This window comes from Piliocolobus tephrosceles, unplaced genomic scaffold (genome assembly GCF_002776525.5).
Source record: "Piliocolobus tephrosceles isolate RC106 unplaced genomic scaffold, ASM277652v3 unscaffolded_109, whole genome shotgun sequence".
Taxonomy (NCBI): domain Eukaryota; kingdom Metazoa; phylum Chordata; class Mammalia; order Primates; family Cercopithecidae; genus Piliocolobus; species Piliocolobus tephrosceles.
In genome coordinates this window covers 803,252-815,598 of record NW_022291976.1, presented here as the reverse complement: position 1 = coordinate 815,598, position 12,347 = coordinate 803,252, and the positions used below count along the sequence as shown (strand labels likewise).

Genomic DNA, 12,347 nt, shown 5'->3' with positions numbered 1-12,347 from the left:
CCAGATTTAGAGGTGATGCTTTGTGTGTTTCATAATGTGCCATATGGCATAGAAACATAACTTACCTTGATCTGAAAAGTGACTTCTCAGGAGTTGGCATTGCAGTTGTGGAAAGGATAGTCCTTAGGAGTAGGTATATTAATATGGAAATTCAAATACATGCATTTTTATGGTGTATTTAGAGAACAAAGTATGTTTAAAACTATCATCTTTGTCCCAGGACCAAATACCTTATGAAAATTATGCTGAGAATGAGTAGGTTAATATTATACAGAAGCCTGCTGCATAAGCAAAGTGGTAAGGTACTGATACTCTTTTAGTTAGCAGTTATACCATGTGTGAAATAGAGTAGATTTCTCATTTCCTGAGGATTTTATAAACTGACAGTAATAAACTAGTTTGTTAGTTACAGAAAGCTGGTCACTGTTAAAATTAATGTGACTTGGTATTGTTGGATTGAAAACTAGAAAAAAGTTAATGACAAGATTAAGTTTCTCATTCTGACTTTCTGATGGGGAGAGTGGTTACAATTATAGACTAAGACTGAATATAATCCAGTGTAAATTCTTTAATGACATAATAGCATAGCAAAAATCACTACTTTTCACTAGCTTTTTTTCCTCTCCCCTTACCTCCAACTCTCTTCCAGACCCAGCAACCTAAAGAAGATGGAGTTTATGTTTTTCATCCCCATAGTCAACCAGTTAGCTGTCTTTACTTCTCACCCGCCAATCCGGCCCACATACTGTCACTGAGCTATGATGGCACGTTACGCTCTGGGGATTTTTCCAGGGCTATTTTTGAAGAGGTAAATGTTAATGTGTTTACATGCTGACTTCAGATGATATTCTAGATTCTCTATGAAATGCCACATGAATAATTATTATACCAATTGGGAGAAGTGATATAGCAGAAGGACTTTGAGAGCTACACTGCCTATGTGCAAATCCCAGATCATCTATTACTAGTTATGTGACCTTGACAAGTTGCTTAACCTCATTGTGCCTTACTTTCCTTCGTTCTGAAATGGGATTTAACAGTACTGACCTTATGGTTGTTGTGAGAATTTGATGAGTTTATGCAGATAAAGTACTTAGAACAGAGCCTGGCAGGTAGTATGTGTTTGCACTTGTTAATTTTTTTTTTTCCCCCAAAGCTTTAAAATAAAATAACTTACTCTTCCATTTTTAGGCATAAGACTTGTATTTAGCTGGGTGTGGTAGCTTATGCTTGTAATCTCAGTACTTTGGGAAGCCAAGGTGGGAGGCTCACTTCAGGCCAGGAGTTCCAGACTAGCCTGGGCAACATGGCGAGACCTTGTCTCTACAAAAAATAAAAAATACTAGCTGGGCGTGGTGGTGTGTGCCTGTAGTCTGAGCTACTCACGATGCTGAGGTGGGAGGATCACTTGAGCCCAGGAGTTAGAGATCAGCCTGGGCAACATAGTAAGACCTTGCCTCTAAAAAAAAATTAGCTTGGTGTGGTGGCACGTGCCTCTAGTCATAGCTACTCAGGAGGCTGAGGTGTGAGGATTGCTTGAGCCCAGGAGATTGAGGCGGTAGTAAAGCCATGATTACATACGTAACTGGACTTCAGCCCAGCCAACAGAGTGAGACCCTCTCTCAAAATAAGACATCTTCTACTTAATGCTTAAAACAAACATGTCATTTGAGATGAACTTTCAGATTTGCTTAACTGTATCAGATTGTCTCAATAAGAGAAGTCTTATAAGTTGAACTTTATTTTTTATTTTATTATTTTTTTGAGACGGAGTTTCACTCTCATCACCCAGGCTGGAATGCAGTGGCGCGATCTTGGCTCACTGCAACTTCTGCCTCCCAGGTTTGAGCGATTCTCCTGCCCCAGCCTTCCTAGTAGCTGGGATTACAGGCACCCACCACCATGCCCGGGGAATTGTTGTTGTTGTTGTAGAGATGGAGTCTCACTTTGTCGCCCAGGCTGGAGTGCAGTGGCATGATCTCGGCTCACTGTAACCTCCACCTCCCAGGTTCAAGCGATTCTCCTGCCTCAGCCTCCTGAGTAGCTGGGACTACGGGCACATGCCGCCACGCCAAGCTAATTTTTGTATTTTTAGTAGAGATGGGGTTTCATCATATTGGCCAGGCTGGTCTGGAACTCCTGACCTTGTGATCCACCTGCCTCAGCTTCCCAAAGTGCTGGGATTACAGCGTGAGCCACTGCGTCTGGCCAGATTTTCCTATTCTGGACATTTCACATAAATGAAATCATACAATTTGTGGTCTTTTGTGACTGGTTTCTTTAACAAAATGTATTCAGAGTTCATCCATGTTGTAGCCATGTATCAGTACTTCATTCCTTTTTATGGCTGCATAATATGCCATTGTATGGGTATTCCACATTTGATTCATCTGTTCATCGGTTAATGAACATTTGTGTTTTTTTTTTTTTGAGACGGAGTCTCGCTCTGTCGCCTGGGCTGGAGTGCAGTGGTGTGATCTCTGCTCACTGCAAGCTCTGCCGCCTCCTGGGTTCATGCCATTCTCCTGCCTCAGCCTCCTGAGAAGCTGGGACTACAGGTGCCCACCACTACGCCCAGCTAATTTTTTTTTGTATTTTTAGTAGAGACAGGATTTCACCATGTTAGCTAGGATGGTCTCGATCTCCTGACCTTGTGATCTGCCCGCCTCGGCCTCCCAAAATGCTGGGATTACAGGCATGAGCCACAGCACCCAGTCGAACATTTGTGTTTCAATTATTTATTTACGTATTTATTTCTGAAGCAGAGTCTTGCTCTTGTTGCCCAGGTGGCAGTGCAGTGGTACAGTCTTGGCTCACTGCAACCTCCGCCTCCTGGGTTCAAGTAATTCTCCTGCGTCAGCCTCCTGAGTAGCTGGGATTATAGGCATGTGCCACTGCGCCTGGCTAATTTTTGTATTTTTAGTAGAGATGGGGTTTCACCATGTTGGCCAGGCTGGTCTCGAACTCTTGACCACAGGTGATCCACCCACTTTGGCCTCCCAAAGTATTGGGATTACGGGTGTGAGCCACCATGCCTGGCCTTATTTATTTTTATTTTTTCGAGATGGGAGTCTCACTCTGTCACTCCAGCTGGAGTGAAGTGGCTTGATCTCGGCTCACCGCAGCCTTTAACTCCTGGGCTCAAGTGATCCTCCCACCTAAGCCTCCTGAGTAGCTGGAACTATAGGCATGTGTCACCATGCTTGGCTAATTTTTGTATTTTTAGTAGAGACAGTGTTTTGCCATGTTGCCCAGGCTGGTCTCAAACTCCTGAGCTCAAGTAATCTGCCTACCTTGACCTTCCAAAGTGCTGGGATTACAGGCGTGAGCTACCATGCACGGCCGTAACTTACATTTCAATAAGCCTGACCTTAAAACAATAGGTGGAGAACTCCTACAGCTTCATTAAAAAAGCTAACCCAATTAAAAAAAGGGCAAGGATCTGAATAGACATTTCTCTAAAGAAACAGAATTGGCACTGGGCGTAGTGGCTCACACCTCTAATCCCAGCACTTTGGGAGGCTGAGGCAGGTGGATCACCTGAGATCAGGAGTTTGAGACCAGCCTGGCCAACATGGTGGAACCCCATCTCTACTAAAAATACAAAAATTAGCCAGATGTGGTGGCAGGCACCTGTAGTCCCAGCTACTTGGGAGGCTGAGGCAGGAGAATCGCTTGAACCCGGGAGGTGGGGTTTCCAGTGAGCTGAGATCGCGCCACTGCACTTTAGCCTGGGCGACAGAGCAAGACTCCATCTTAAAACAAAACAAAACAAAACAAAAAAACACCACAAATGGCAAATAAGCACATGAAAAGATTCTAAGCATTAGGGAAATGCAAATCACAATGAGATACCACTTTATACTCACTAGGATAACTACACTTGCCAGTAGTAACAAGTGTTGGCAATGATGTGGAAAAATTGAAACTCTTATCCATTGAGAATTGGTGTGTAAAATGGTGTAGTTGGTTGGGGAAAGTTTGACAGTTCCATAAATGTTAAATAGAGTTACCATATGACCTAGCAATATCCCTCCTAGGTATACACCCAAGAGAAATGAAAGCACAAGTTCACACAAAAACTTGTACAGGAATATTCATACCAGCATTATTTGCAATAATACAAAGAATAGGTCAGGCACGGTGGTTCACACCTGTAATCTCAGCACTTTGGGAGGCTGAGGAGGGTGGATCACTTGAGCTCAGGAGTTCGAGACCAGCCTGGCCAACATAGTGAAACTGCACCTCTACTAAGAATACAAAAACTAGCCGGGCATGGTAGCGTGCACCTGTGGTCCCAGCTACTCGGAAGGCCTGAGGCATGAGAGTCACTTGAATCTGGGAGGCAGAGGCTGCAGTAAGCTGGGATTGTGTCACTGCACTCCAGTCTGGGTGACAGAGGGAGACTCAAAAAAAAAAAAAAAAAGTTACATATGGTGCAATTTACCATTTTAGGTGTACAATTCTGTGAGTTTTGGTGAATTGTGTACACCTGTGTAACTATCGTAATGAAGCTATAGAGCCGGGTGTAGTGGCTCATGCCTGTAATCCCGGCACTTTGGGAGGCTGAGGCAGTGGATCACTTGAGATGAGGAGTTTGAGACCAGCCTGGCCAACATGGCAAAACCCCGTCTCTACTAAAAATACAAAAAATTAGACGGGCATGGTGGCTCACGCCTGTAATCCCAGCTACTCAGGAGGCTGGGCCAGGGAGAATCACTTGAACCCAGGAGGCGGAGGTTGCAGTGAGCCAAGATTGCGCCATTGCATTCCAGCCTGTGTGACAGAGTGAGACTCCATCTCAGGAAAAAAAAAGAAAAAGAAAATTTCCATTTCCCTCAAAACTACATCATAACCTTTTGTAGTCATTCTCCCACTGTCTGCAATCCCTGATAACCACTGATGTGATTACTGTCCCTATAATTTTGCCTTTTCCTGAATGTCAAGCATTTGGAATTAAATGATATGTAGCCTTTTGTTTCTGGCTTCTTTTACCTACTGTAACACTTTTAAGATTCATTCATGCTATTGCATATATTTGTAATTTGTTTCAGATACTACTGACTGAACAGGTACCTTATACTAGGCACTATCTTGAGTGTGCTTTATATACATCATTAAGCCTTATAACACCCTAGAAAATGAGTAATGTTATTGTGTTTAACAGGTGAAAAAATTGAGGCAAAGAGAGGTTTATGATGTTGCTCAAGGACATAGGTGGCAGAACAAGAATTTACACCAGGATTTGTCTGACTCCAAAGCCCCTGCTCTTAATCATTTAAATATATTGAATATGCCAAGTTTCATTTGTATATATTGGTCTTTTTGTGGGGTGTGAAGGTTGTGATGCCTTTAGTATATTAATTTATTCTTAGTTTATAATACTTGTTTTTAAAACTAAAAATCAGCAATTCATGATTCAGTAGTAAGAATTGTGGTCATCCCCTCTTAGTTGACAGGAAGATTTATTTTTTATTCTTTATATGCATGAGTCCTAAACCCAAAGTGATTGCATTGTGGATTACATGTGATTAAAAACTTAATAACATGCTCACGACATAGCTGGGCGTGGTGGTGCGCACCTGTAATCTTAGCTACTTGGGAGGCTGAGGCAGGTGAATCACTTGAAGCTGGGAGACAGAGGTTTCAGTGAGCCGAGATTGTGCCATTGCACTCCAGACTGGGCAACAGAGTGAGACTTCATCCCAAAAAATAAAAAAAGGCTCATGATAAAATATTTACAGTAACTCAGATATAAAAGTAAATCTGTCCTTCATTTGCATTATCCACAAGTAACCATTGTTGCGTATCTTGAGTATGCTTCCACAAAAGTATACCTGTGCTTACAAGCATATACTTACACATTTTTTTCTCCTCTTCTTTATACTAATGGCTTCATACTAATATACATAGCCTTTTGCAACTCTTTTCACTTAATAGTATATCTTGGACAGTTAATACTATAAAACTACCTTAGTCTTTTTAGCATTGTGTGGTATTTCAAAGTAGAGGTGGACCATCATTTATTTAACCAGATCTCTCTTGGTGGATATTTATGTTGCTTCTTATTGCTATTATAAGCAATCTTGCAGCAGACATTGTTACAGATCTCTTAGTGAAATTACTGGGTCCAAAAGTATAAGCATTAAGCATTTTGATAGATGTAGCCTGATTAACTGTCAAAAAATGTATATATTTACTCCTCTACTAAGAGTAGGTGAGCATTCAGCTGTGTATCTTGGACTTGGTTGGCGAAGTTACTTTGCATATTAAAATATAATTTCAGTTGGGTAGAATTCAGATTCAGTTCTTTTCTTGTTAAGTTTCACAGGGTAGATCTGGAACTGAGGTTTATTGGGTTTGAGAGATTTGGGATGTAGCCCTGACATGGGTAGATGGGCCATTTAATTGTAGACACAGCTGATCAGTGCCTTTGTTTCCTTTTTTTTTTTTTTTTTTTTTTTAATTTTCAGTTGGATAGAAGGAATAAGTTCTAATGTTCAGTAGCAGAATAGGGTAACTATAGTTAACAACAGTGTATTGTATATTTAAAAATAGCCAGAAGAGAGGACTTGAAATGTTCCCAACACATAGAAATGATAAATATTCAAGGCAATGGACCCCCCGGATACCCTGACTGTGTTTCCATTATGTTTTGTGCATCTGATGGGGATGATGAGAGGATAAATGAGGTTATTTGGGTAAAGTGTTTTATAACCCTTTTACTAAAGAATTTATGTTTTGGCTTTCTTTCTTTTTTTTTGAGACGGAGTCTCACCCTGCCGCCCAGGCTGGAGTGCAGTGGCCGGATCTCCACTCACTACAAGCTCCGCCTCCCGGGTTTACGCCATTCTCCTGCCTCAGCCTCCCATGTAGCTAGGACTACAGGCACCCGCCACCACGCCCGGCTAATTTTTGTATTTTTTGTAGAGACGGGGTTTCACCGTGTTAGCCAGGATGGTCTCGATCTCCTGACCTCGTGATCTGCCCGTCTCGGCCTCCCGAAGTGCTGGGATTACAGGCGTGAGCCACCACGCCTGGCTGTTTTGGCTTTCTTTATAAGAAGAGTGTGATACAAGCTGATTGTTACTTATATTCTTAGGTGTATAGAAATGAAAGAAGTAGCTTTTCCTCCTTCGACTTCTTGTCAGAAGATGCCTCCACTTTGATAGTAGGACACTGGGATGGAAATATGTCACTGGTGGATAGACGGACACCTGGAACTTCTTATGAGAAACTTACCAGTTCTTCTATGGGAAAAATAAGAACTGTTCATGTCCACCCAGTGCATAGACAGTATTTTATCACTGCCGGATTGAGGTATGGTCTTTATAAGACTTTATGACTTAGATCTTTTAATGTCAAAATTACATGGGTTAGTTTGGTTGTCAAAGATACTGTAATAAAATATTACAAAAGGTATTACTTTTGTAATACCCAAAGGCCAAGTAATTTTTCTTTCTACACTGATTGAGACTTGAGTGATTTTTTTTTTAAATAAATTCTTTTAGATTTAATAAATAGTGGAAATGCTGAAAGAAATTTTTTTTCTTGGCATTGTATGTATTTGCTTCTAATCTTACGAGAAGAAAGTTTAAATTTTAAGGAAAAAAAGTTATATGTGACCTACAACTTGTTGGCCTGTGTTAACTTTTTTCTTGGAAGGATTGAAAAACCAACTAGAAACTTGACAGCCGGGCGTGATGGCTCATGCCTGTAATCCCAGCACTTTGGGAGGCTGAGGCAGGCAGATCACTTGAGGTCAGGAGTTTGAGACCAGCCTGGCCAATATGGTGAGACCCTGTCTCTACTAAAAATACAAAAAATTGCCAGGTGTGGTGGCATGCACCTGTAATCCCAGCTACTTGGGAGGCTGAGGCAGGAGAATCACTTGAACACAGGAGGCAGAAGTTGCAGTGAGCCAAGATTGCACCACTGCACTCCAGCCTGGATGACAGAGTGAGACTCCATCTCAAAAAAGACAAAACAAAACAAAAAAAAAAAAACTTGTCTTTCTGTATGCACTGGATCCATGTATCTGCTATAGTTTTGGAATGAGTGTAGTATTGTACTTGTTATCTATACCAGTTTTTGGAGAACTAATAGAGTATTAGAGGGTGCTGTCTTTTTTTTTTTTGAGATGGAGTCTTGCTCTTTTGCCCAGGCTGGAGTGAAGTGGCGCAATCTCACCTGACTGCAACTGCCGCCTCCCATGTTCAAGCAATTCTTCTGCCTTACCCTCCCGAGTAGCTGGGATTACAGGTGTGCACCACCATACCCAGCTAATTTTGTATTTTTGGTAGAGATGGGGTTTCTCCATGTTGAGGCTAGTCTCAAACTCCTGACTTCAGGTGATCCGCTTGCCTCAGCCTTCCAAAGTGCTGGGATTACAAACGAGCCACCGCGCCCAGCCGAGAGTTGTGTCTTAAATGTTCCTCAGTATAGCAAGTATGTGAGTGTCTAACTTATGTTTAGCCCTGTTGTAGAGGCTCATTACATGTACTATGGCAACATTGATCATTGTTTCTCCCATTACAGGGATACTCATATTTATGATGCAAGGCAACTGAAGTCCAGGGGAAGTCAGCCTTTGATTTCTTTGACTGAACATACAAAGAGCATTGCTTCTGCCTATTTTTCACCTGTTACTGGTAACAGAGTGGTGACCACATGTGCCGATTGTAATCTGAGGTAAATTGGGAAGGCAGAAATGTTTTTAAGGAATGTAAAGATTCTATAGCTATTGTGTCAGTAAACCAAAAGCTTTGTTTACTGCTGTTCCCTATTAAATTGCTAATGTTATTGTTTAGTAGTCATATCTAGGTTCCTGAAGACTGATGACCTGTATTTAATGGCTTTTCAGCAGTTTTTGGGTCCTGGAAATTTCCTTGAGACTGGCAAAGGTCCGTAACTACCCTGGGTGGTTTATGGTCCAGCTTTCCTTTAAGCACTGAAGAATCCCCGAAACCAGGCTGTGAGAAGGAGATAATTTTAGCATACTTTGGGGTCAGTGTGATCTATTCTGCAAGTGAAGTGCTGAATGGAAATTGCAGAGCCCCAGACCGTGAGCAGACAGAAAATAGCAAAAACTGGGGTTCTGTACAAGCTATTGGATATTGTTTTATAGTTCTAGGGTTTTAGCTTTAGTACTTTTCTATAGCTACTTCCCAAAAATGGATTTAAAGTGTAATATAAACCAGTTGAACAAAAAACAAAACAGTGTCAATAAAGATGTCGGGAACATTAGTGTAATCACAAAGGAAAATTATTTTGTTCTCTTGTAGAATCCCTGATTTTGCTTAAAATTGCAAGCACTTTTCAGTTTCTAAGAGTTTTACCTTAAGCCATTTTGGAATTCCTATATTATTCGGTTGAGTGTATACTGTGCACCAGGCTCCAGAATGGCACCCAGTTTCTGTTTAAACCCACCTGTTGGGAAGAGCGTGGTCTGCAGTGTGTGACAGTTGTCCAGTTAGTTTCTAGCAAAGTCTGTGAGTATTACCAGATGGTGCAGAAAGAGAGTCACCAGGGAATGGTAGGCCAGCATCCCCTTTCCACTCATTCAGTTTCCTTTGTCTCAAAAGCTACCTGTTCTGTTCCTGTTCATTTACACTGCAGTTTAGTCTTGTTACATTAACTATTAGTGGTTTGGCTTTCTACTAATCTATTTAGGCAATAAACTCTAGTGCCAAGCAACCATACCAGAAAAGCTAGGCACAAGGAGAAGAGAAGGAGGTGGTGATGCTGTTAGTTTCCTTCTGCTGAAGTGCTCAGTGGAGGCTTCTAGACTCTTCTCCAACTGCTGTATAAAATCTCCTCTCTTTGGCCAGGTGTAGTGGCTTATGCCTATAATCCCAGCGTTTCGGGAGGCTGAGGTGGGAGGATCACTTGAGTCCACGAGTTCGAGACCAGCCTGGGCAACAGAAAGAGACCCTGTCTTTACAGAAAAAATTAGGCAGACATGGTATTGTGTGCTTATAGTCCCAGCTACTTGGGAGGCTGAGGTGGGAGGATCACTTGAACCTGGGAGGTTGAGGCTTCGGTGACCTGTGACAGTGCCATTGCACTTCAGCCTGGGCATCAACTGAGATGCTGTCTCTTGAAAACCAAAATACAACTCCTCCTTGGTTGCTAGTTGGTCTTAGTCTGGAAATGACACTATCAGGGTCTTCAACTGATGAGTCTCAGGGAAACTGCTCTTGATACATAGATGTACTTTTAGGTGATTTGTACATTTTCAGACCACATCCTTTATGTCTCATATTGTGAATTGTGGATATAATTTTACAGTTCAGATTATCACTTTAGAATGTGCATTTTATTTCTATTCACTTATCATTATTAATGTTTTTTTTAGAGACAAGATCTCTTTGTTGCCCAGGCTAGAGTGCAGTGGCATGATCATGGCTCACTGCAACCCTGACCTGCTGGGCTCCAGCAATCTTATGGGCTCCAACAATCTTACTGCCTTAGCTTCCAAGTAGCTGGGACTAGAGGTATGCGCCACCATACCTAGCTATTATTACTATTTTTTATTTTTTTTTGTAGAGATAGGGTCTCACTATATTGCCCAGGCTGGTCTAAAACTCCTGGCCTCAAGTGATCCTCCCACCTTGGCCTCAAAGTGCTGAGATTACAGGCATGAGCCACAACAGCCGGCCAAATGATTTCTACACTAAACTGTAAGCACTGACTTATTTTATAAAACGTCTTGCAACTTTTGTTTAGTATTTTAGCCAAGATTTGTTGGAGCCTGATCCTACCCCTGCTGTTTTTTTTTTTTTTGTAGACAGGGTCTCGCTCTGTTGCTCAGGCTGGAGTGCAGTAGTGTGATCATAGCTCAGTGTAATCTCAAACTCCTGGGCTCAAGTGTCAAGTGATCCTCTCACCTCAGCCTCCTGAGTAGCTTGGACTACAGGCATGTGCCCCACAGCCAGCTAATTTTTAAATTTTTTGTACAGATGGGTCTCACTGTATTGCCCAGGCTGGTCTCAAACTCTTGGCCTCAGGTGATCCTCCTGTGGATTACAGGCATAGACCTCTAAACCTGGCCTGATCCTACATATTTTTAAATGACAATTATGTATTTCATACCGTGAATTAATGAGAAGCTTGTTAAATACACTGATATTTATTTCAGAAAGTTTTTAAGAAACAAAATAATGTCTTACTCTCTTTATTTTGCAGAATTTTTGACAGCAGCTGTGTATCTTACAAGATTCCTCTCCTCACCACCATCAGGTAGGCTTCTATATGCCAAATAATGTAGATGTGGATTACCATGAACCGTTTGTTGCAGTGCATACATTAGACATCTGATTGTCAAAGAGATGTAATAGTCCTAATTTTTGAATACAAAAATTGTAAGTGTCCCAGTTTGCTAGTTCCTATCCGGAAGGGTTCTTGGTTCTAGGTTCTCTGTGTCTGTAGAGGTTCAGTCTCTTGTAGTCAGTAGCTGTTCTCTGCAGGTGGGAGGTTATTGTTGGTTAAGGTTAATGACTTTATTCTGAACTGAATTACTCATGTTATCTTATTGAAGAAGACTGTAATTATTCACTTGCTGATGAGGCTGTCTGAAGCTCTGTTTATTTGTGTCTGTTTATTCTGGGCCTAGAGGGTTTCCCCATCTTCCCACTTCATTTCTTTGATTATACTCTTATATCAACTACTTTGAATGTGTATATATACATATATATATATATTTTTTGGAGACGGAGTCTCTTTTACCCAGGCTGGAGTGCAGTGGTGTGATCTCTGCTCACTGCAATCTCCGCCTCTTAGGTTCAGGTGATTTTCTTGCCTCAACCTCCTGAGTAGCTGGGATTACAGGCACGTACCACTACGCCTGGCTAATTTTTTGTGTTCTTAGTAGGGATGGGGTTTCACCATGTTGGTCAGGCTGGTCTCAAACTCCTGACCTTGTGATCCACCCACCTCGGCCTCCCAAAGTGCTGGGATTACAGGCGTGAGCCACAGCGCCCAGCCTTGTATGTGTGTATTTAACATCAAACGTTACTCAATGCCTTCTCCTGATATCCCTCTTTGTCAGTATTTATGAAGTTGGGAATAGTGTGTGATACATATTGATTGTTGCTTCATACATTTTTTTTTTTTTTTTTTGAGACGGAGTCTCGCTCTGTCGCCCAGGCTGGAGTGCAGTGGCCGGATCTCAGCTCACTGCAAGCTCCGCCTCCCGGGTTTACGCCATTCTCCTGCCTCAGCCTCCCGAGTAGCTGGGACTACAGGCACCTGCCATCTCGCCCAGCTAGTTTTTTTGTATTTTTTAGTAGAGACGGGGTTTCACCGGGTTAGCCAGGATGGTCTTGATCTCCTGACCTCGTGATCCA

General features: G+C 42.0%; 1 protein-coding gene across 1 annotated transcript in view; it reads left to right on the top strand.

Annotated features, from left to right (window-relative positions):
• LOC113219858 (WD repeat-containing protein 76) overlaps nucleotides 1-11,245 on the top strand; it is a 34,303-nt gene extending 23,058 nt beyond the window's left edge. The window contains exons 8-11 of the mRNA XM_026447906.1: nucleotides 650-808; nucleotides 7,103-7,320; nucleotides 8,539-8,691; nucleotides 11,188-11,245. Of these exons, the coding sequence (XP_026303691.1) occupies nucleotides 650-808; nucleotides 7,103-7,320; nucleotides 8,539-8,691; nucleotides 11,188-11,245 (588 nt within the window). The remainder of the gene's footprint in view (nucleotides 1-649; nucleotides 809-7,102; nucleotides 7,321-8,538; nucleotides 8,692-11,187) is intronic.
• Nucleotides 11,246-12,347: the final 1,102 nt, after the last annotated feature.